The sequence below is a fragment of the Laccaria bicolor genome, genomic scaffold, assembly GCF_000143565.1.
Source record: "Laccaria bicolor S238N-H82 LACBIscaffold_1 genomic scaffold, whole genome shotgun sequence".
Classification (NCBI taxonomy): Eukaryota; Fungi; Basidiomycota; class Agaricomycetes; order Agaricales; family Hydnangiaceae; genus Laccaria; species Laccaria bicolor.
This window is the reverse complement of record NW_001889872.1, coordinates 3,165,861-3,189,250: the sequence shown is the minus strand read 5'-3', so window position 1 is coordinate 3,189,250 and position 23,390 is coordinate 3,165,861. Positions and strand designations below refer to the sequence as shown.

At 48.6% G+C, this 23,390-nt stretch overlaps 8 protein-coding genes across 8 annotated transcripts; 4 read left to right on the top strand and 4 right to left on the bottom strand.

Annotated features, from left to right (window-relative positions):
- Window positions 1-5,598: 5,598 nt before the first annotated feature.
- LACBIDRAFT_301928 (uncharacterized protein) lies at window positions 5,599-9,026 on the bottom strand (the record flags this gene model as incomplete). Its single annotated transcript, XM_001873665.1, has 4 exons — window positions 5,599-6,528; window positions 6,591-7,008; window positions 7,064-8,112; window positions 8,166-9,026. The coding sequence occupies 4 exons, from the start codon at window positions 9,024-9,026 to the stop codon at window positions 5,599-5,601; spliced, it is 3,258 nt and encodes a 1,085-aa protein (XP_001873700.1).
- A 326-nt stretch (window positions 9,027-9,352) lies between these two features.
- Window positions 9,353-11,157, top strand: LACBIDRAFT_321360 (uncharacterized protein; the record flags this gene model as incomplete). The annotated part of the gene is made up of 3 exons (XM_001874318.1): window positions 9,353-10,146; window positions 10,208-10,692; window positions 10,784-11,157. The coding sequence occupies 3 exons, from the start codon at window positions 9,353-9,355 to the stop codon at window positions 11,155-11,157; spliced, it is 1,653 nt and encodes a 550-aa protein (XP_001874353.1).
- Window positions 11,158-12,170: 1,013 nt separating this feature from the next.
- Window positions 12,171-12,911, bottom strand: LACBIDRAFT_301926 (uncharacterized protein; the record flags this gene model as incomplete). Its single annotated transcript, XM_001873664.1, has 3 exons — window positions 12,171-12,246; window positions 12,303-12,790; window positions 12,843-12,911. 3 exons carry the CDS (start codon window positions 12,909-12,911, stop codon window positions 12,171-12,173), a joined length of 633 nt encoding a protein of 210 aa, XP_001873699.1.
- Window positions 12,912-14,455: 1,544 nt separating this feature from the next.
- Window positions 14,456-15,720, top strand: LACBIDRAFT_301925 (uncharacterized protein; the record flags this gene model as incomplete). Its single annotated transcript, XM_001874317.1, has 2 exons — window positions 14,456-15,236; window positions 15,290-15,720. 2 exons carry the CDS (start codon window positions 14,456-14,458, stop codon window positions 15,718-15,720), a joined length of 1,212 nt encoding a protein of 403 aa, XP_001874352.1.
- Window positions 15,721-16,126: 406 nt separating this feature from the next.
- Window positions 16,127-17,828, bottom strand: LACBIDRAFT_301924 (uncharacterized protein; the record flags this gene model as incomplete). Its single annotated transcript, XM_001873663.1, has 9 exons — window positions 16,127-16,194; window positions 16,273-16,311; window positions 16,365-16,472; window positions 16,524-16,566; window positions 16,616-16,830; window positions 16,882-17,184; window positions 17,232-17,603; window positions 17,657-17,687; window positions 17,736-17,828. The coding sequence occupies 9 exons, from the start codon at window positions 17,826-17,828 to the stop codon at window positions 16,127-16,129; spliced, it is 1,272 nt and encodes a 423-aa protein (XP_001873698.1).
- Window positions 17,829-19,624: 1,796 nt separating this feature from the next.
- Window positions 19,625-20,729, bottom strand: LACBIDRAFT_301923 (uncharacterized protein; the record flags this gene model as incomplete). The annotated part of the gene is made up of 6 exons (XM_001873662.1): window positions 19,625-19,644; window positions 19,693-19,704; window positions 19,783-19,821; window positions 19,880-20,087; window positions 20,139-20,512; window positions 20,564-20,729. The coding sequence occupies 6 exons, from the start codon at window positions 20,727-20,729 to the stop codon at window positions 19,625-19,627; spliced, it is 819 nt and encodes a 272-aa protein (XP_001873697.1).
- Window positions 20,730-22,163: 1,434 nt separating this feature from the next.
- Window positions 22,164-22,519, top strand: LACBIDRAFT_301922 (uncharacterized protein; the record flags this gene model as incomplete). Its single annotated transcript, XM_001874316.1, has 2 exons — window positions 22,164-22,323; window positions 22,374-22,519. 2 exons carry the CDS (start codon window positions 22,164-22,166, stop codon window positions 22,517-22,519), a joined length of 306 nt encoding a protein of 101 aa, XP_001874351.1.
- Window positions 22,520-22,562: 43 nt separating this feature from the next.
- Window positions 22,563-22,908, top strand: LACBIDRAFT_301921 (uncharacterized protein; the record flags this gene model as incomplete). Its single annotated transcript, XM_001874315.1, has 2 exons — window positions 22,563-22,639; window positions 22,689-22,908. 2 exons carry the CDS (start codon window positions 22,563-22,565, stop codon window positions 22,906-22,908), a joined length of 297 nt encoding a protein of 98 aa, XP_001874350.1.
- Between the last annotated feature and the right edge of the window lie 482 nt (window positions 22,909-23,390).

Below are 23,390 nucleotides of genomic sequence, written 5' to 3'. Positions count from 1 at the left end.
GCACGAGACATGGAATGGAAAAGGCTGCCGACTTCCCATCTCCAGTTGCGGTGCAGCAGAGAACATCTTGTCCATCAAGGATAGCTGAAACGAGGTTGAGCTGAACCGTATGTAGCCCGCTCGTCCACAGTGGTATAATCTTTTTGACGATGGTGTTGATGGTTTCCAGCCCTAGAGGGTCCTGCCAGCGGGGTTTGGCCATAATTTCGTGTTCATAACACGTTCGAAGTAATTCTAAAAGCCAAAAAGTCAATGTTCAGGATGCATAAAGGGAAGAATGTATTCAAAACGCGTCAGGGCGTGAAGGGAGCAGACCAATATCGACGCGACGAGGTCGGACCGTGATTTCAGAGTCCGAAGATTACATAAAGATTTCCTGACACGGTTTTTGGGGCGCGACAAACAACAGACTTCATATGATCGTGAACCAAGGTACGACTTCACATCATATCGAAGCTGTCTAGGAGAGACTAGAACTAAGGGGGGAAAGATGAAATTCAGGCTGACGTAACTTTTTCACATATGTAGTACCGGATCAAATGATATCCGTCGCATCTCCGGATCCAACATCTCTCGGAATCCGTTGATGTTGGATATGACGGCCCCATTAATACGATGGGCAACCAGGCCTGCGAAACTTGTTATCTCTCAGCAACTCAATCAGGGCCGCGATTTGGCCGCGACACAAACGAAAGTGGAGCCGGACAGCTTGAGGGGTCCATATACCAGGTAAGCAATGTCAATCGTTTGACATGATCAAATTCGTTGGCCAAGTCAAGTCTTTACGGTGGGGAAACCTTTGGTTTATAATACTCTGTGCTTCCTAGAAGCTAGGAGTCAATAGTTTATCTGGTCGCACTCACGCTCGCGCCTTGAATCACCGCAGTACAAGTAGTCCCATTTATGCCTTCGAGCAGCCCAGAAAAAACACCATCAAATTATGTATGTTCATTCATCTACACATCCACATCCACATCTCCGTCCCGCCAACTCTCTGACATCGACATCATCTAGCGAATCGAACGTCGAATACCCGAATCTAATCATCAAAACGTCAACATACACACCCAAAAAACAGAAGAAAAGGGGGGTATTCCATACCGACATCAATTCTTGCAACACTTCCAGCATGGCTGGCCGCTCAAGAACGATTGACGCGCGGTCCATCCAGGGTTACAGTTTACCTTTGCGGATGTACAACCACCGCACTGTGTGATAGCGTCTGCTTGGGCAGAGACTGCGACTGGGGCGAGCGGGGCGAGGAGGAGCATGGCGGTCAAGCTGAACTTCATGTTCTTGTGATTTGACTTTTAAGACTGAGGTGAATGAGTCTGAGTTGTGTTTGGTGAAGTGAAGCGATGCTGTTTTCGAACTGAAAGTCTGCATACCCTTTTATACAAAATTTGCCTCAGAGGCATTGTCAAGCCATAAGTACTGCGATACTTGGTCCTTGGAAACGAAGAAGTTGCTCAGATGCATAGCCCGTTACCCCGCACCCGTTAGAAGTCTTCGGAGGGCACGCTCAGACTTGACTTCTTCAGCCTCTAACGTTTCATCAGTACTGCGCCATGTTGGGCTTCGAGGGCCGGGGTGCGAAAATATTGTTTACCCGGGAGTCGGGACAATTTCGGGATACTGGTCTAGTGTACAAGTTGGTGGAACCTCTCACGAACTCGGTGCGGTCGGCACCCTCCGCAATTTATTATCGCGTTGCGACGACTCGTAGTGCCGGCCTCCATACAAGTTCAGATTCTGGGGCTCCCCGCCAGCGGTTACAAATTCGTAAAACATTTAACGTCTTCTTAAGAGCCCCGACTTTCCACGGGGCAACGTGTAAGTGATGGTTGCCGTTAAATACACCCCAAATTCATGACTCACTGGCACAATTTAACCTTCCAGTCATGTCAAGGACATATTCCACGTAGGAGATTTTCTCTAGAGAAAATTCAGCTCTAGTTATAAATCCAATCAAATTCTCAAAAGTTTATGAAGCATAAAGAAACCAATCCGGAGCGCGACTAACTTTATTAAGACCTATGTCGGCCGAGGGGGCCTAGCCTCCCAGCAGTGACCGCCAAATTCTTGGGCTTGATATGTTGGGAAATATTCCCCTTCGGGCATAGTATTGCTGAATGCTGAAAATAATATGTGTATTGAGCAGAGTCGTCGCCAGAGCAAATGAGATATTTCAACACCGCTTACTCGTGATGATACTTCAAGATTCCTCAGTGAGCGCTACACCCCTCTGCTTTCCTTTCACCGCTTTTTAGACCACCCCTTGGTCCCTCTCCTCTTACAACCCATCAGCATGATAATGCCGTCGAATCCCTCCTGAAACTGGAGTGCTAAGTACCTGCAAGGCTGCAATGCAAACCAAGACCTTCAGCGGCCTCCTGACTCTCTGCAGTAAGTCGATCGGACATTCGTCACCGCCTCGATAGCTCAACGCTCTTTCTCTTTATTTCGGTAGTGACGGTCCTCACGTCTTCCCCTTTGCTCTCAATTTAAGCAACGAGATTCGCAAGGTGCGTAGCAGTCGTGTGGTCGTTCCTTTCTTCGGCTTTGAATAACTACCAGTCGTTCAAGAATCAACGCATCGAAAGGAAATTGTAAACCCTAGGCCTCATCAATGGGTGCTGTTTCTCCCTACCATCCTCTGACGAAGATACCCTGGAGGGCATTCCATCCCCAGCGTACGCCCATGTCGCGTTGTTAATGAGCATATTGAACATGTTGATCGCCAATTCGCAGTTTTGGAGTGTTTTGGATGAGAGACGTTCCAACTTCCATATTGCGAAGATACCGTGACTCCAGACATGATATTTCGAATGAAAACTTCCAACGTCGGCGAGTTACGTAGTGCATTGTCGTAGGAGGGACCCAAAATGAGAACGTTAAGTACAGCGGATAGAACCTTGCGCCAGGCGAAACTGCCGAGGACATCTGAGATATGGAAATTCCGGCAGTCCGGTAGTCTCTCCTAGACAGCTTCGATATGATGTGAAGTCGTACCTTGGTTCACGATCATATGAAGTCTGTTGTTTGTCGCGCCCCAAAAACCGTGTCAGGAAATCTTTATGTAATCTTCGGACTCTGAAATCACGGTCCGACCTCGTCGCGTCGATATTGGTCTGCTCCCTTCACGCCCTGACGCGTTTTGAATACATTCTTCCCTTTATGCATCCTGAACATTGACTTTTTGGCTTTTAGAATTACTTCGAACGTGTTATGAACACGAAATTATGGCCAAACCCCGCTGGCAGGACCCTCTAGGGCTGGAAACCATCAACACCATCGTCAAAAAGATTATACCACTGTGGACGAGCGGGCTACATACGGTTCAGCTCAACCTCGTTTCAGCTATCCTTGATGGACAAGATGTTCTCTGCTGCACCGCAACTGGAGATGGGAAGTCGGCAGCCTTTTCCATTCCATGTCTCGTGCTTTCAGAGTACAACCAGCACCCCGAGTCCTATCCCGCCAATCTGCCCACCCGTTCAAGGCCAATTGGCGTCGTGGTCACACCGACAAAAGGACTAGCCAGCAATATTGTTTGTTTCCCTTCTTTGTACACGTTCTCTCACTAACAATGTTCTAGGTGACCGAACTTTCGAAACTCAACGTGTCTGCTTTCTCATATTGCCATGAAACTCTCAGCAACGCGCGAAAGAGTGGAGTTCGTTTGGCACGAGAGATCATGGAATGTGTTAGGTGGCAGGTCATATGTGTGGATCCGGAGCATCTGCGCGACAAGGAATGGAGAGAGATCACCGAGAGCCCGACTTTTCGATCCAATGTCGTGTTCGCTTGCATCGATGAAGTCCACCTGATCAACGAATGGGGACTTTCATTCCGTCCAGCATTTGCAGCCATTGGAGCCTTCTTCCGTGGACGCTTTCCGGCGTCGATAGCTGTTGTTGGCCTCAGTGCGACACTAGAACCTGGGGCCCCAACAACGTCTGTTTGCAAAAGCCTGGGTTTCTTTGAAGGCAACTTCCTCCTCATCCGGCGATCCAACGAGCGCCCAAATACACAGTTCAGTGTTCAGTTTGTCGCTCATGGACTGAACGGCGACAAATTCCCTGATCTACTTCCGTACATGAACAGTGGAAGGAAGACCATCATTCACTGTCGAACACTCGATCAGGTCTTCCGCGTATACGCTTACATTTGGCGGCTTCAACCAGAAGGTGCCAATAAACTTGTCCGAGCACGACTTTACCACAGTATATGTCCTCCAGAATACAACGAGGAGACGATGCAGCTTATCGACATTGATCCGAGTTGCCAATTTATCATCGCTACCGTCGCATTTTCAAACGGCCTCAATGCGAAATCTCTTCTTGACAGTCTCTCACTTGGATTTGCGACGACATTTGACGAATCGTGGCAAGAGAAGGGGCGTGTTGGAAGGAATCCAGAAACAATTGGGCGGGGCATTATATTTTCACACCGCGGTGTTATCACAGAAGCTGAATCGTACCTTGCATGTGAGTAGAATCGTTCTCGTGTCAACACAAGCACCATGACTCTAAGCCGTTTACAGCTCTTAATTCTCACACGCAAAATAACAATGTTTTGAAGAAGAAGAAGAAGAAAGTCTCTTGTGTTCTAGATCAATCAAAAGCTCTTATTATTGCCGAGAAACAATGCTACATCGCTCGCATCAACATCTGTTACGGAAATCCCCCTATAGAGACGTCTTCCTTAGACTGTCTGGCTTCTGGGCGTCGCTTACCCTGCTCGTTGTGTCTAGCACGGCAAGGGGGTGGGTCTCTTGTTTTTCCACCATCACCATTGCCCACCGGTTCGACCCAATTACCAGTCTTGACCGCACAGAAGGCCACCGCTCTCCAAAAATTGTCTTTGCCGAAGAAAGACAAGTTGACGAAGAAGGAACGAGCGATTGCTGAGAAACATCTGCTCAATTTTGGCGAGTCAATTCGGAAGCTAGAGCGATGGTCGAACATCCACAAGTATCGGGCTCGCACTTCCTATTTTCCCTCTCATATTGTATCATCGTTACTTGACAGGTTGCTCATTATCCATTTTCCATCTGATGTCGAACAGGTTCTCCATGGCGCATGGCATTATTACTCGACTCATGGAAGTGCTCTCTTCGACTCAATCATCGCGATTCAGGTAGTCATACTGGTCGAACGAAATCAAGCACGAGGAATCACGGGAGCTAAGCAACGTGAAAAACGAAAGGTCGCAAGGGTTACTGACTCCCAGGATGAAGATGTTAGTGGCCCCATCTTGTCCGACGCTGGGCCCTCCGAACAACCGATTGACAACCCTCTTCAAGAAGAACATGCAAATGTATCCTTGAGTCGAAAACGCCAAGCTCTGGAAGAAATAACTGTCAACGCAAAGCGCCAGCGAGCTCCCAGAGCGGCTCAACCTGGTGTTGCTGAAGTGTCAGAAAGCTATGGTCCTCGCTACCGCACACGCGCAGGTCGTCCCCCAGAAGCGTCAGCTGGAGGTGATGAAGGAAAAGAAAACAGAGGTCAAAGGGTATCAGCACGATTGAGAAAACGTTGAGTTCTGTAGTCGTTTAAAACATCATTTGATTGTACAACGGTTTAATTCAATGTTCTACTCAGAGTCGTATGCACCATTTCCTGTGTCATTGATATCATCACTTCCGTCTGAACAAAATCCATTCCCCAAACCATCATCTTCTTCGTCACTTGAGTTATCCTTGCCTTCTTGCTCATACCAAGCTTTGTGTGTCAACTGGTCGCTTGACAAATAAACATCATAGTCTGAGCCGCTAACGAGGTGATTATTGCTTGGATCTTCAGTGTCTTCATTTTCCGTTTCAGCGCTAGAAGAAGGAGTTGACGAGGATGCAGAATCTGACTTAGAACTGTCAGATACACTTTCAACGTCGCTGAGAGAATCGTCATTGCTAGGCTGCGAATGATCTTGCACTTCCAAATTGGAACTAGGTACGGCAGTCTCTTGGGCCTGTTTAGATGATTGAATATCAGCAATGATGTCTGCGTAGGCCGTTGTCTTGTTGATAAAGTCGTTAAGTTTTTTTTGCTGCAGTCGGTCATAACCTTGATTGAACTGGTTGACGGCCGCATGTCCTAGGGTTCGTCCAGCACAGAAGAGGTGCAAGTTCTCGTCTGCATATAAAGTAAGTAGCAATCGAAGTTCATCCCTCAAATGAGGGGAGGTGTGTGTCTTGCCACGGCGTTCGAGTTGAAAAGCTTTCTCGACCTCTTCCTTTATTCGCAAGAAATGGTCGACATTTGGTGAGAGAGTTTGACGATAGAAATTATCGTCGAAGTCGCCACCTCTTTTCTTGACCATATCCTCAAGCCAACGATTGTAATGCTCTTGCAGCAAATCTCCTTCAATCCACTTTCCAAGCTCGCCAGTAACATTCACAAGCCAGTTATTGAGGATCGCGTCACGAAGGTCTCTAGATGCCTCATACCGCAGGAGACAGTAGACTTCCAGTAGGTACGTCATATAGTTGTGGTGAGACGATCCTGCAAATGTGAATATCCAGATCTATAAACAAATTTCCAGCTGAATGAGCTGATTTTTGAAGAAGATCATGATTGGTTTGTCACCTTCAAAATCTCGAAAACACGTCCTATATCACCCTCTGAAACAGCATAGGCAATTTCGATCCACCAGCCAAAATCTTGAAGAAAGAGAACGCTGTTTGCAAGGACACGGTCGCCGTCAAAGTCGTCGGCCTCTTTATGAACCTTGGGTACGTCCTCATTTGGGAGAAGAGGGACCGGTGCTGAATTTGTAGAGCCAGTAGATTGATTTGTCCATGCTGGCCCGAATAAAATTTTCATAGGCTCAGGCGCGTCGCTTGATTCGGCCTTAGATAGAGCTTGATCATAAGCATCCTGAGACGCGTATCGATCGATGAGAGAACCAGCTTGTTGTATCAATGTATCAAGAGACGGAAGCTCATTTCTACTTGTCAAAGACTTGAAGTGCGACAGGAGATCTGGCTTGGCACCATAATTTACCCTAATAGCGTTGCAAAAAGTTAATACCAAGAACGAAAATATTCGTGCAAAGTCACCTCCAACAATCGAGAACTTGTGCCTCCCAAATTAATGTCATACTTCTTACTGTGGGGTAATAGTCACAGCTACTCAGGTTGGTCGGACGTTTAAATCCAGCTGCGTTCGAGCTCCGGGACAGCGATGAGGGGTCTTTCGACGTTGGCGGTCCATAGTGATTTGTGGCGATTGAGTTAACCTTTGTGGCTTTTGCATGCCAGATTTCCGGTGTGGAGACGCGATTTCGAAAAGATTTATGATTGTCAGGAATAGGACACAGGTATTTCTGTAGTCGCAGGGTTGCAGCATATGAGGCACCGTCACCGCGAACCCAGAGAAGAAGTTTGTTTGATGCTTCAGGACCAATTCCCATCTGTTCGTCAAAGTCCAGGATCGCTCGCGCCATTCCCTGGGTCTCAGTCTCTCTCTCAGCGTTGGTTCCCAAAGGTTGTACTATTGTCTTCCGTCCGTCTCGCATGCGATGCTTGGCAACAGGAGGTGATCGAAACCGTGCAGAAACCTCTGAAGATAGAAACTTGAGCTCGGGAATGTAGTCAACTAGAACCCGAGCCCAGTGCAGTGCCTGTACTCTTCTTGAGTGAGGCCAGTCAATGTCGGCCACCAGAGTCTCGATGGTCATAGTCTTTCGTTCCTTCTGAGCAACACGTGAAAGATGACTTTCCAAGTCGAAAGCACCGGGTTTACAATCCTCCAAGCGTATTGCAGTTCCTGCGGTCCCTACCTTGAGTATACTTTCGCGGCCGATGCCTCCTTCGTAAACAGGGCAGTACTCTTGAACATTATCGAGGATTAGGCACCATTCCGTTTCTCCCCGCTTAGTCGCGTCATTGACAGCCTCCCGTAAAATAGAAAGGCTGGAACCAGTCATGGTGTCGAGAGCTTTACGGACTGTCGAGTCGCTTACGATATTTCCGAACCGACTGTATACGCGTTTGACATCGATGTGGGATTTGACTGCAAAGTGCCATATGCCCAAGGCCATCGCAAGGTCTCCGGTAGCAAAGTGGTTGCGTGCAAGTAAAAAGGAGCTGATAGCGCCCACTTGAATCTGTAGGAAAAGGTAAGCGAGGTCGAGATATTAGACTCCATTAAAATATATACAATCGGATGTGGCCGTTGCTTCTTTACCACCACAACACCATTCTTGCGAGAGGCAGCCATACATTCCGTGAGATGCCAAGCAACAGGTGCACGACTTTTGTATTTCTCCACAAGGGCCGCAATACTAAACCTTCCTAAAGCTTCCCAGGTGACGAGACTGATGCTATCCGTTGGACGCCGTCCATTCGTCGAAGCTCGGAGATGGACATCGTCATCCTTAGCCGCAAGTTCGTAGATCTCACGATGAACATGATTAGCGACGAGATTCGTCGCCCACGTGAACAAAGAAGGACGCGCATAAAAGAAGTCGGCAGGAGAGACTGATGGTGAGAACGGAGCATGACGTTCTGAAGCATGTGGTGAGCTCGGCGAAGGCGCGCTGTGCTTGTGCTTATAGACAAGAGTTATGATGTCTGAAATTTTGACCTTGTTCCGCCCTTGTAGAAACCGAGCAACAGACTTGGCGTGGCATACACCTCTTGGATCAGGCTGTCCAGAGACGCGGCTTGGGTTGTAGAACAAGATCTTCAGAAATTCGCCGAGAGAGTCAAAGCCAGAGTCCTTAAGCAACTGCTCCATCCGATCAAATTTCGATGCGAGCTTTTGCGCGTCGTCTTGTGGAGCTTCTATCAGTCGTGGTTGACTTGAGGATCCGCTTGGACAACGAAGCTCATTGAAAGGAGAGCCGAGAAGAGGCGACAACAGCTCGGGAGATGACGATTTCCCTGGCTCACTCGGATGTGAAAGGAGGAGGGAATTCGAGGTAGGGGGCAGAAAACGGGTGATATAATGCGGGGCTTCCGGCACCTCAACCAGGGGCGTTTTCTTATAAGTTCGGAGAGTTGTGACATCGTTTTCCATAGGAATTAATGTATCGAAGAAAAAAGAATAGAATTTGGATAGGAAGGGAGGACAATAGTGCTGTAAACACGTAAAAAGCCAAGAGGGAGCGTGCAGTTGTTGACGTGTTGTTGACGCGTAAGGGTTTCAAAGTCCGCAGATTACATAAACATTTCCTGACACGGTTTTTGGGGCGCGAAGAAAACAGGACTACCTTAGTTCCTAACTTCGCTCTTGACTAAAGATGTGAGTAATATTCGACGTTCGTTATGATCAAACTTGATACATTTATTTAGTTTTAGCGCCTCGAGTATCAAGTGTTTACAGCCCCTGTCTACAAAGCAACCATGTCCAAAAAACTTGTCCGATCATTCAACGCCCTCCCTCGAAAGCCTCTCTCTCCTTCCGGGCTAGTCTCAAACTCGTGGCACTTTGACATCCGCTACGTCCACCTAGAGCCTACCCCCTCGCACATCCTCTTCCTCATTCAAGATGCCTCCGAATTCTCACACATGGAGCGTCTCCCCATTGGCCCTCCAACGCTCAGCAGCAGCGTCGAGTTCTTCCCTGATACTCCAGAGGAAGCTGCACCAGAGGTTGCCAAGGCACTAATTCACGCGTTCGTCAATTGCTTTGGCGGCCAAGTACCCCAGGCAATCGTTCCGTGGAATCTGACGACGGAGGATAAGAACCTTGCAGCTGCTGTCGGTGCCGAGTTCAAGAAATTAGGAGTGGCTTATGAGGCGCTACATAGGGTTGGTGTGTCCACGAAGGGCGTTAATGATCGTACCCAAGAGGTGTTCCATCGACTTTTTACGGCTTTGAAGAAAGCGACGGGCTTCGAGGATCATATTGCAATTTTCATCTCGACGCCTACGTCTATTATCTTTCTACCACCCCCTGCTCAGAGTCCTCGCAGGGACCAGGAAGGCGATTTCGAGCTGGCGTTGAAGTACGTGCAGGAATTGCAGAGGTGTCGGCCACCTGTTGAACACGACATCTCGGATCCCAAGGAACATGTTGAGAAACTCACGCTGGAGATGGACATTATTCAGCGACTTATTAAAGAAAAACCCGAACACATCGTCAAATCCGAAGCTGATAATGGCAATCCAGATTCAGCGTTAGATTACGGATTACGGTTCGTTTACCTTGTTCACTTACCTATTTGTTTCTCCACTGACCTCACCAAACTCGAAAAGCCTCCAATTCGGTTTCGGCGCCCCAAGGAACCGTGCCCAATCCCGCAAATACTTTTTCAAAGCTCTCCTCTCCCCAAGCGCCTCTGACATCCTCAAATCTACAATCCACTCCCTCCTCATCATTTGGCACATGGACTCCTCGGACACCAAACTTCGCTTGCGGCACCTCTATGCAGCAGCGCACCACGCTAACCTATCCACCTCCCTTTGTCGTTCCCTCCTCCCCTCCCCAAGCCCCAGTGCATTGCCTGCATCGCCAGCTGCGTTGTTCTTCATGAAAACGACACTTGAGCCGCACTCGAAGAATGCCCCGGAGGTATGTCTCTTTTGGAAGGTGTGTTGGAAGGCTTGGGAGGATAGGAAGAGGCAGGTGGAGGGTGAGATGGGGAAGATGGATGAGAAGAGGATGAGGAGGCCGAATAGGTATCGGTGTGCGGCTGTTGGATGCGAGATTGAGGCTGATAAGGGACAGATGTTGCTTCAATGTACGTTCGTCCGTTTTCTTGTCTCCCTCCTCCTACTTTCTCTTTTTCTTTTTTGGGGACGACTAACGTTAATTTTCAATTCCTCGGACAGGTTCAGGAAAATGTGACTCTGACAAAAAACCAAGCTACTGTGGGAAAGAATGTCAGCGCGCAGACTGGAAGAACCATAAGCCATTTTGTCGACCTGGCGCCGCGTGTTCTGTTATTGACACCGGGACCTTCAGTCACGGGACGACGAAGCCGAATGCTCTGCAGATACCGATTACGGTGCCGGGTGGGAAGACGGTGTTGGTGAGTTCGTCGACGATGGATGCGAAGGAGTTGAAGGAGCTTAAGGGGGGTGCAGAGGGCATGTCGGGTGGAGGGCAGACAAGCATGTCGATGGTGAATTCGTTGACGGTTGAGATGGTCAAGTTGGATGGTGGTGATGAGGAGGAAGAAGAGAAGGAGACTGAAATTGATTAGTGCGGACATATGTAGGAGTCGAGAAGCGTTGTATCACGCTGGACGTGGTCTTTTGAAATGGGACGGCAGGATTTTCTGCCAGTAGCCATAAAATATTTTCAGCTCATGCTAACGAACGTTGGGCTACTACTTGCATCAATTGCTTTTATTTGGTCACCCCTTTCATGATCAAATAGGAAAACATTCAGAAAGGCTCTCCGAGTCGCACGAATGTATACGTATTCATAACTGACATTTAAAAAGGAACGACTCGACAGGGCTGCGGCCAAGTGTCCAGTAGATCGTTATGTGCATAAAATGCATTTATTTGTGGACTATGGTAAGTTCGAGTATGGTGAATGGCTAACATTACCACCTTTCACGCGGTAGCTCGGGGTTCGATTCCCCATACTCGAAATTTCCATATACAATGGAAGCAGAATTTTCCAGTATAAATTTTGCAATGAGATGTAAGTACTCGAGTACAAGCAAGAAAAGATTGATCATGTGGCATTCTTACGCATGCGTGAACTTGGCGAGATCACTTTAACTCATACTAACCCATATCGTCAATGACGCCAAGTAGAGCGAAAGATTATCGATTACCAGTTATCAACACACCTAAAGCCTGCATATCTATCCACGGAAGTACAACAAATGCAAAAACGAACCTCCGTGTACGCCACACCTCGACGAAAACTAAGCCAACACACCCACCCACCTCCAATACCCCACACTCGCCCTAACTCCTCCTCATTCCCTCCAACAAATCCCTAAACGCCGCCGAATCCCTCCCCGTCCCATCCATATAAAACCCAACCAACCCAACCCCCAACCTCCCAAATTCCTCTTCCAGGAGCCTCATGTTCGGGGTAGCTGGCAGGACTTGCTCACTATTCCGAACGCAGGCTACCCATTGTTGCCATGTTGGAATGGTATCAGGGGAAGCGGAGTGGCGGTACCGTTGAGGAGAGAGGCGAGGGTGTGGGTTATGTGGGGCCAGGGGCGTCGTATTGGGTTCTCGAGGTGATAGATTAGTTTGAAGAATGGCGATAATAAGAGGTCGATGAGGATTTCACTTGCGCGGTCGACGGGGAGCCATGAGGCTGTCTACCACACGAAAACATCCCATCAGACGGGACAAAAAGGAGTAAGGAAAGACTCACCCACCGCAAATCAGGCACGACCCCCAAACCCTGCAAAGTCCAGTCCTCACCATCAACGGAACATGCTCCCATTCATTCCACGCTTCTTTATCTATCGTGCCTGTAATTTGTCCGAGACGTACGACGGAAGCGCGTACTGCCGACCCATAGAGCTGATTCACGCTCTCAAGAAGTCGTCCACAGACCCATTTCGCTTGTGCGTAGCCGAATGGCGCGGGATGCGTTGCGTCTAGTGGGATTTCTGGTACTTGGACGATGGGGGGGGATCTGCGACGATGAAGAGGGGGAGAAAGCGAAAGTGGAGGAAGAAGGAGGATAGCGACTTGCACTGCGATCAAAGAAGTGAAAATTATCCTTATCGTTCCTGTGTTTAAAAGGGCCAGTCGGATGAGGTAACACAGTCCCTTTAGGTGCGGCTCGAATGAAGAGAGGCGGAGGTTAAAGTTCACGGGCCAGGCGTTATGTATGATGTGCGTTACGCCCTGCAACTGGTACACCGTCTTCATTAACCTGGAGAAAGAGAGAAAAAAACGAACGTACCTCATCCAACTCCCGCTGCCCAAGCCCGAAATCCACTATTGTCAAATCGGCCTCAAGGAGCCCAATCATCCAGGCTAACACCCCCTCCGCGCCTTTCCAGTGCCTCTTTTTTGCGCTGGAGCTTTGGCCAACTGAGCAAGGAGGAAACATCCTAGGTTTCCTGTTGACCCAGTTAGCAAAACAAGAGAGGATGGGAAGCCTTGGGGTGGCGACGGCGATTCATCAGCACCTGCACCAGCCCCGTTCTTGCTGGTTGGAAGCAAAGAGGCGTAGCTGCTCAAACCGATGAGCAGACGTGAAGAGGAGCAAGAACGCGTGGGAGTGGTATATCGCTTTTGGAAGCCCGGTGGTCCGTGATGAGTGGAGTGTGAGTGCGTCGAGATCTGTGGGGAGGTGGTCTTCCTATGGCGGTGGAACTGCCAGCGATCGCGGGGAGTCGGGTGTGGGGGAACCTGGGAGGAGGAAAGTGGGGTAGGAAGGAGAAGTGACGAGACGGGGTGGGGGAAAGTGGGAGGTTGAAGGAAGAAGAGAAAGTGCTTTACGGGCGACGAGGGACGTTTTTGGGGATATGAGAATGCAAGTGGGGGATGTTTATTTATTTAGGTGTGCCACTGATGTGGGACTGAGGCGGGCGGAGAGGAAGAGAGCCTATTTTTTTTGATAGTCATTTAGTAAACGGATTCAATACGAGAGAAGAAAAGAAAACCCACCCGCACATCAATATTCAATATCAATCCTCAAGAACGCAACCAAATACACAAACAACCCCACGTCACTCGCCAAAAGCATCGCTACGCATCCTACTTTCTCTTCCCTCCTCCCCTTGCCTGTGGTCGTACCTGATCAGACGAGCCAGGCCGACGCACGTTCCACCATCCCCCCGAGCTGCGCAAATGGAGGTTCGCATCGAGGTTCTGAGGCGCGGAGTTGGACGGCGAATGTATAATAGGGATTGTGCTGGGCTGCGAATGTCATTAGTTGCGGGAGGGAGGATATACATGGAAGGTGGTCATTGGAGGGCGCGAGGTTGAGGTGCAGTGGGCGGTGGATGAAGGGAGGAAGCATGATAGATGGGTCATGTATAACTACAGTACAAGGATGGTAATGGTCAGTTATATGGAGCCTGATCAAGAGAAGCGTGCCAGTGTCATAGGGAATCATCCTTTCCACACGTCTTGATAGAGAAGCAAGTTGGTGCTAAATGTCGACGTTCGGCAGAGAGTGTACTGTTCCGAATGTCCCACTTCCTCCAGTTGCCTCCGATCGCCATCGTCCGTCCCACTGAACAGTAATTCTGTCCTCATCAAGCAAATTGGAAATTCATTGCACCTCGAAATGGAACTTGCTGCTCAAAACGCGCACTGTTCCACCCTGGCAGGCTCCGGTGCTCGAACCCCTGGTTCAAGTCGGCTAATCAAATGGAACACGCCCTCTGGCTTCGAATTCCAATGTCAGTCCTCACAGTGCACATGAGTCATAATAACGTTACTTGCCCAAAATTTCTACCGTAGGTCCAACGAAGGTCCACTGAGGTCACAAAGTCATTCGTGGGAAAATCTATTCTCAACCACCCGTGTGGTGCCCGACGTTTCTCCCTCCCACCACGACAGTCAATGGCGTCTTTCTCCGACTCACCTCTGGAAGTTATTGCAGAGATAATCGACGCTCTCCAGGATGACACTGCCGCCTTGGAGGCATGCTCTCAGACCTGCTCATTGCTTCTACCATTGTGTCGCAAACACATCTTTCGATCCATCCGCATCACTGCTCGTTCATACCCACAAACAAGCCTTCCACGCGTCATCAAATTATTCGGAATTCTTCTCAGCAACAATCCAGGAATCTCAGATTTGGTTCGGAATCTCGTATTCCACATCTGTTCGCCTGACAGTGAAGATGATGATGTGCCCCGGGTACTTGGAAGGCTTCATCATCTTCAATCTTTCCAGCTGGGAGTTGGTGACCCTATAACAGTAAAGTGGAATGCATTACGCCAACCGTTTCGAGACGCCTTGATCCGTTTAATCCAATTGCCCTCTGTGTCCCGCTTGGACATATCATACATCTATGATTTCCCAATCACCGTATTTTTTCCTTGCATGAATCTAGCCGACCTCACCTTGGCCTGCATCACAAGAGCTCCTACGGCAGTGAGCTATGACAAAGATTCTTCTGCACTAGAAGCTGCACCACAGCTTCAGTCATTTGCTTTCTGTCAGGACTTCGGTTCGTACGCAATGCACCTGTTCAACACCAGACGTCCCAATGGCGTTCCTGTGCTAGACTTCAGTAGAGTTCGAACGTTGAGCGTCGAGGCGGATGGAGAGCAAGACTTGATGACAATCCAAGCATTGATCAGGGCTACAAAGCGGCTTGAAACTCTAAGATACACAAGTATGTACGGGGACCCCTTCTACATATATATTACACCTTACTCACGATTTTAGCTGAAATAACCCAAGGATACACAGCTTTCGCCGCATCGATGAACGCATCATCTCTCTCAACGTTGAGGACATTGCACCTTCAGCACGACATCGAAGATGACATTCAAGACCCCTTGTGCGGAATCTGCGAGGAATTGAGCATTGTTTCGGGGCGCAACGTAATTGAAGAAATATTCCTGGAAGTCATCGTTCAAACCGACTCTCAGTATAAAACCGGAAGTGAATGGGGAGGATTGGATGCTGTACTCTCGCGTGGTTTCCCCAAGCTTCGCAACGTTTCACTCAACATCACAATCTGTCATTTCGCATTACATGTCCGTGCAGGCGCCTTAAAGGAACAGGTAAACGAGATTCCGAGGAAGTACTTTCCGTGGCTGTCTAGCAACATACAAGTAACATTCAAATTTTCCACCAGCCTGTATTGTGTTTGAATATTCTGTTGTAAATATAACCCATTCATGAATTGTCTCAAAACAGCTGCTCGACAACCCACCGATTCGTTTCTAGCAACGCCTGACAGCTTTGCTGATGTCCCCGCCCCCTAAACTCAATGACCTAGATAACGCCATCCTGGGCCCTCAAGGTTGCAAGATTACATAGATATTCCAAGTCAAAAATGGGTAGTGATAGTCAAGGCAGATATTTACGACCGTTGGTCGTGGAAACCATCCACTTCTCAGATCCTGTAACTGGTTCAAATTCCAAAGAAATTCCATACATAACAATTTTACGATTTGTCGAAACCCTTTGCAGCAAAAAAACAAAAAAACAAAAAAAACAAAAAAAACTTTGCCGCACGTTCTTGGGTCGCGTTGGATCAACAAAATTCGGTATAACCTAGTAAGAAAGAGTTCGGGTCAGAAATAAAGTTGCAAGATGCATGTTGTAATCACGAGCATCAACAACTAGAAAAAATAGAACGGCGGATCAGCAAGATCAAATGGTTCAAGCGATGACGGTGAAGCAGAAGACAGGATACTTACAAGCCTGTTTTCCAAAAGAGTTCATCGCCAGGTAGCATGCTATAGTAGACGACTTCAGCGGGGGGAATAACTCAAGAGAGATGACTGAATACCATTGAGATAGGAGCCGCCGGCAAACGTTTCTTGTCTGGAAATACCATCTGTGTAGAAAATCTCCCCCGGTTTTATTGAGTGCCATTTGGCATCTTTCATCCCATCATCTAGGAGGTGACCGTTTAGAACAACTTGGAACAGATATAATTGCCGCTCACCCAAAGTAGTCGTTGTTTTGATTTTCTTTGGGAAGTCTGATCGCTGTATTTCTGTCCTGTCAATCCAGGTAAGGAGCCTCTCAATGACTTACTACTTCCAACTGCTCTTGAAGTTGATGTATTGTGGATAGGGCTTCATTTATCTCGCGCTCGTGTGTCTCTTTCGCTATATTCCATCCTTCTCTCACCTCAGCGAGCTCACGTGCGTGTGTTCGGTTTGCTTCTTCAAGTTCTTTTATGCTCTGTGCCAATGCTTCCCTCAGTTCTCGTATCTGAATGTCGGGCGGATTCTCGTTGTCAGCTGAACCTAATCATAGTCTCCGTTATGACCGAATCCTGGGGTTTGATCAATCCTCACCAATTGTCGTTCCTGAGTCATATGTAATCGCTATAGGTTGGTCTTCCATCCATCCTGGGAAAGTATCAGAGAGAACAGTAATCGCATCACTGTCATTCATGGCAGACTCGCTGCTCTCATCCTCAAATAGTTGAACGTTGTTGCCTGATGGATCTTCAACTTTCATAATGCAATTCTTCAAGGAAGACACAGCGTGAGGTGGGGGCACAGAAAGAGTGTTGAGACGGCCCAAAGAGGGATTGTTCTCCGCAAAAGCGGTTTTTGGGACAGTCCCGCCATCATCGTCGTAGATGCGATAGTACACTGAAAATTTATCAGCTTATTCTCCATAAAACGTGATATAGATGCACCGTAATGTTGTTGAAATTTCCATTCTAATAATTCTTGCGATTCAGCTGAACTCGACGCTGGTGATCTCTTCTCCGCAGAGCGTGTGTCAACAATTAGCGCCACTGGATCTACATCAGATGGGCCTGGTCCAGATGTCCCTCGAAACAAGAGGCGAGTTGCGTCGTCTAGGGCTGCAGTATCCGAAAGTGATTGATACAAAACGCCACTTCGGTGGTTTAAACCCTCAATCTTGCAAAGATACCTCGTCAGAGAGGCAGCGGTCTGAGGGGGTCTCACTAATGTTGACGCGATCCGGCTGATAAAGCGGTCGTTAGAGTAGATAGGGTGGTTCGATTCGAGTGGACCATCTTTTGTATATAATCGATAGTATACTGTGGATGAAGTGATATCAAAGCCAATATTTCATGAAGAAAGAAAGGCGCACTGTAACGAGCTCCCGATTTCACTTCAGGGATCTAAAATGATCGTCAAGACACGTCACTGTGGTAACGATGGACACTCACCGGCTTTGTTTCACCCCTCCCATCTTCGGTGAAAGATTTCCTGAAGAGCTTTCCGTCCCCGCTGTCCATCGGTCTTGTTTTATCAGTGGGCATCGGGGGCGATGGTGGTGAGTAAGATCAGAGAATTGAAGTTCGCAACAACGGAAAACAGACGGTGTGATAAGAATCAGCAATTAGGCGCCTACAGGCATCAGCGTTTATTTTGAAGTGCTGGAGCGTCAAATGGGTGTGGCATTTGAGAGCGTGACGTAACGCTCTGTGACTCGTTTGTGATCACAGAAGGCCTCAAACCGAGGCAGCTGCTCGCCATACTTGAACGAAGTTTTTGAGCGGTGTTACGAAAACGCTCTTTCGAACGCAAGGGACACAAAAACGCTTTTCTGCTCCCCAAGGGCGACCTCTTGCTCTTAGAGAACCAATTCCGTCCCAAGATATCCGACCTCATCGTTTGCTCATCGTCCCTTGCCTTTGTATCCGACAACCACGGATGGATGAACGAGTGACGTTGGTGGGGTAGACTTCTGATCCTAAAGGGATTGAACACGCTGTTCAGTTTGATGACGAGGAGAGTGGTGAGGGGGTATTGTAGAATGGGATGAAAGGGTGTTGCAGATGCGGAGGGACTTGGAAGGATTCTGAGAGAATTGTCCGGGGAGGCTGTGAGGAACTTCAAGACGTCAGCTTCGTATCCTTCAGTATTTGGTTTTCGTGACAATTTCTGATAATATCAGCAGACCTCGAAGCCGTCGAAAGAGACCTAAAATTTCTACGCAAAAGGCTATCGCTCTCTCAATATTGTCCTTGTGCACTCCCAGCTCACGAACGCGCCATCGGCAAGCTAGCCCGCTCCCTCGGATTCACCAACGTATCAGAATCAGCGCGGCTCCTCCCCATGATCAAGATAATTTTGCATGGTGTCACCATACTGACGTAACATCCAACCAGGAGCGCTCAGGAGTGCCTCGTCTCCACAACTCTGCTTGTTGATGTCTGCTAACCATCCAAAGCTTGCAGCGCGTAGTGCTCGGCAAGAGGCACATCTCGCACTTTGACGGCCCCATTTTCGATCTTGGATGGGAACACAATCATGGGCTCGCTGACGTGTGCTGTGTGGGCGGTTAAACAACCTAAATTTGGGTTTGATGCCCTCTCATACCACCACCGGTCGTCATCGACGAGGTGACAACGACTCGTCTCGTCTCGCCAACGTGCACAGCAAGTCGTCCGTTTTTATTGGGCAAACCCTATATCTCAACGCATACCCCCATCAACCCACTACTTGGAAGCAGAACGACCCCACCAACCAAATGCGACATCCGCTCGCCGCCATTGACCGCTACAAGTGTATGAGGTGGCTGGGATTCACACTGCCCTTTTGAGCCGTGGAATGAAAAGCTGCATCCTCGGAGAGGGAAACAGGGGCTGTACGCTGGCATATTGGTCATCGTCGTTGGCATTGATGAGGGACAAGTTGGTGCTGGTGAGTTTAGTACAGCTTGATACCTGGCAGAGCGGTGCTTACAATGCTCTGATTCATTTCTACAACCCGTCGGAACGTTTGTATCTGTGATGGGTAGGGAGGTGGTGGGAAGGAGGAAGAGTGGGGGTGGGAGTGAGGATGTTTTTGTACGCGATAGGTCGAGCACGAGTGGAGGTGATGGCCGCCATGGCTCTCGATTTGCTCTCTGTAATCGTCACTTGGTCGGTATCCACTCGTTGACAGGGAAAAACTCTTCTGGTCATACCTCGCCGTGACGTCTGCCATGTTCGGCTCCCGTTGTCGTACCACCGATAACTTGTATCTATTGTGTTCCGTTGGTTTCCACTGTTTCTTACAAAATAACGAGATCCTTGACCCCCCTCCATGTTAAATACTTTGTCACGTTGGATCAACAAAAAAAGACGAATTCTAAGAAAGAGTTCAGGTCAGAAATAGAGTTGCAATGGATGTAGTCACTTTTATCAACGACTAGAAAAAATAGAGCAGCGAATCAGCAAGATTGAACAGCTCGAGCGATGATGGTGAAGCAGAAGACGTGACACTTACAAGCCACTTTTCCAGAAGAGTTCGTCGCCAGGTAGCATGCTAAAGCAGATGACATCAGCAGAGCAGAGGGAATAAGTCAAGAAAGATGGATTAATACAATAGAGATCGGGACTGCTGCTAAACGTCTCTTTCCTGGAAATACCATCTGTGTAGAAAGTCTCCCCCCGTTCTGTTGAGTGCCATTTGGAATCTGTCACCCCATCGTCTACGGGTGACCGGTGACCTTTTAGTGCAACTTGGAACAGATACCATAGTCGCTCACCCGAATTTTCCGCTGCTTTGAGTTTCTTTTTGAAGGTTGAGGGCTGTACTTCTGTCATGTCACTCCAGCCTCAAGGTGTCATTCAATGACTTACCACTTTCGACTGTGCTTTAAGTTTGCGTATCTTGGATAGGGCTTCATTTATCTCGCGCTCGTGTGTCTCTTGTGCCTCTTCCCATTCTTCTTGCGCCTCTTCCAATTCTCCTCTCACCTCAGCAAGCTCACGCGCGTGTGTTTTCTTTGCTTTCTCAAGCTCAAGCGCGTGTGTTTGGATTAATTCTTCAAGCTCATCGCCGTGTTTTCGCTTTACTTCTTTAAGCTTACGTGCGTGTCTTCGCTTTACTTCTTCAAGCTCACGCGTGTGTGTTAGGTTTGCTTCTTTCAATTCTTTCTTGATCTGTGCCAATGCTTCCTTCAGCTCTGGTATCTGGATGTCGTCCGTATCCTCGCTGTCCCAGTCAGTTGAACCTACAAAAAGTCTCTGTTACGACCCAGTCCTGTGGTTTCATTGAGACTCACCATTTTGCGTTCCCCGTTCATATGTAATTGCGATAGGCTGGCCTTCTAGAATTCCTGGGAATGTATCAGAGAGGAGGGTGATCGCATCACTGTCATTCATGGCAGAATCGCTGGCCTCATCCTCGAATAGCTGAACATTGTGGCCTGGTAGATCTTCAGATATCATAATGTGATTTTTCAAGGAAGACACAGTGTGGGGCGGGGGAACAAAAAGAACGTTCACGCGACCCAAAGAAGGACTGTTTTCCTCGAAAGATGTTTTTGAGACAACGTCACCGTCGTCGTCGTAAACGCGATAGTACACTGGGAATCATGAGGCTAATTTCTGGACAATACATAGTAGAGCCGCACCGTAAAGTTGTTCATGATCGCGTTCAATTAGCTCTCGTGGTTGTACAGGGCTCGTTACCTGTGATCTCCTCTCCACGGCGCGTTTGTCAACAACAAGAGCCATTGGATCTAGGTTCGATATACCTGGACCAGTAGTCCCCTGAAGCGAGAGGCGGATCGAATCGTCCATAGCTGTCATGTCCGAGAGAGATTGAAATAAGGTGCAGTTTTGTAGTGCCAAGCCCTCAATCTTGCAGAGACGCCTCATCAAAGAGGCGGCGGTCTGAGGTGGTCTCACTGATGAGGACGCGATCCGGCTGATGAAGCGGTCGTTCGAGTATATGGGGGTGTTTGATTCGAGTGGACCATCTTTGGTGTATAACCGATAGTATACTGGGTGGGTGAGTCCTATCATTGCCAATTATGATCAAAGGAAAGAGGAAGGCGCACTGTAACGACCTCCGGATTTCATTTCAAGTGTCTATTTTGATCATCAGGACACAACACTGCGATAAATGACTAGCGGTTGACAACTCACTGGCTTTGTTTCACCCCTCGCATCTTCGCAGAAAGATTTCTTGGAGGGATTTCCATCGCCGCCGTCCATTGGTCTTGTTTCATCAGTGGGCATCGGTAGCGCACTGTCGCTGGTGGTGGGTAAGATCAGACAGTTGGAGTTTGGAACAAATGAATTGCGATGAGAAATTGGCTATTACTATTTGGTGCTTACAAAACATCGGCCTGCCGTGAAGGCCGCAGGGGTGCAGGATCGTAGAGGATCGTGCACCCTCCATTGCCAAGCATCCTCTAGCATCCTCCGTCACATCAAATTTTAATTTTCAGCTGTTACTGTCTGCAACGCAAGTCTAGAGACAGTGTATCGCTCTTTCCAAGATTCGTTGTATGAAAACCGATTTGAAGTTGAAATTTCTCGACTGGATCTTTCAAGTTTTCTCTGAGCGCACTTTCAAAAGGTGCCAGGTGGAATCGCACTTTCCTTTTTGATTTTGCTTATCCTAGGGTTTGCCTCAATGCCTACGGTGGTGTGAGAAACAAGCGCACATTCCATCAGCAAACGCACCCAATGCAACCTCAGAGTCGGAGTTCTAAAGTCCTTTTGCTTCACACCATCGTACTTCCCATCATACGATTTTACAGGTCCTTTGAAGTTGGCCATGGTCGCGCCGACAAAGACACAGCAAGATCACATTGTCATCACCCTTCGTTGGGCTCAGCCCATCAATCAAGCAAAACCAACCGAGGCCTGACGATGACCGGAATCAGTATCTTGATATTAACGACGAAGTCGATACAATTCCGCCTCATCTTGATACTTCTCTTGTCAGTGCCCCGTGGTGCTATTAGTACTATCAACTTCAGCGCCCTAACTCGCCGTCGCGTGCTGGAGATCGTAGCAGGAGAGAAAATAGGCAAGTCTCTCACAAACCACGATCGCTCTACAATTACTTATCAGCACCAGATTACACATGCCTATCCACTACCATCGCCGCTAACGCTCTCCTAGGGAACCAATCCCGTCCCAAGGTTCGAACTCAGCATCGGTCGTCCCCGCCTTTGTATTCGACGGTCACGGAGGTGGATGAACGAGTGACGTTGGACTTTTGATCCTAAAGGGGAGGGACACGGTTAGGGGGTACTGTGGTAAGGGATGGGATGGTGCTACGGATGCGGAGGGGCCTGGGAGAGGGTTGTCTGTGGAGTGAGGATTCTTAAGACACCAGGTTCGTATCCTTCAACGCTTGTATTCTCGTAACTATTCCTGATAATATAACAGACCTGGAAGCCGTCGAACAAAACCTAGAGCAAAAGGCCACCGCTCTCTCGCCATTGTCCTCGTGCACTCCTACACCTACCCAGAGCACAAATGGGCCATCGGCAATCTAGCCCTCTCCCTCGGGCTCACCCATGTGTCAGAATCGACGCAGCTCCTCCCGATGATCAAGATGGTTCCGTGTGGTAGTATGTCTTCAACAGCCAACATGTACCTCACATAACATCCAACAGCCACGTCGGTGGCCTCGTATTCGACAGGAGGACGATACGGTCTAGGATCGGCCTGTCTCCACAACCCTGCCTGTTGATGTCAACCTCGATGGAGCTGATAATCCAAGTCACTAGCTCGCAGTGCGTAGTGCACGGCAAGAAGTAGATCTTTCACGGTGACGGCCCAATAGGAACACAACGCTGGTCTGTCGAGGGGCGCCGTGAGGATGGTTCGAGGCCCTAGATTTTGGTCTGATGCCCTCTCATACCTATCGCGAACGACGGCGGCGAGCGGATGTCTCTCTTTCAAGTAACGGGTTGAACGAGGTGCCGTAGCGGGATTGTGGTGGCAGAAATATGGTGGCAGTGGTATACAGTAATGTGAGCGGGGAGATAGGGGATTGCCCAACGAGGACGGACGACTTGCGGTGTACGTTGGTGAGATGAGGGGAGTGTACGTGGCTGGGAACCCCACCGACACTCCAAAGACTGA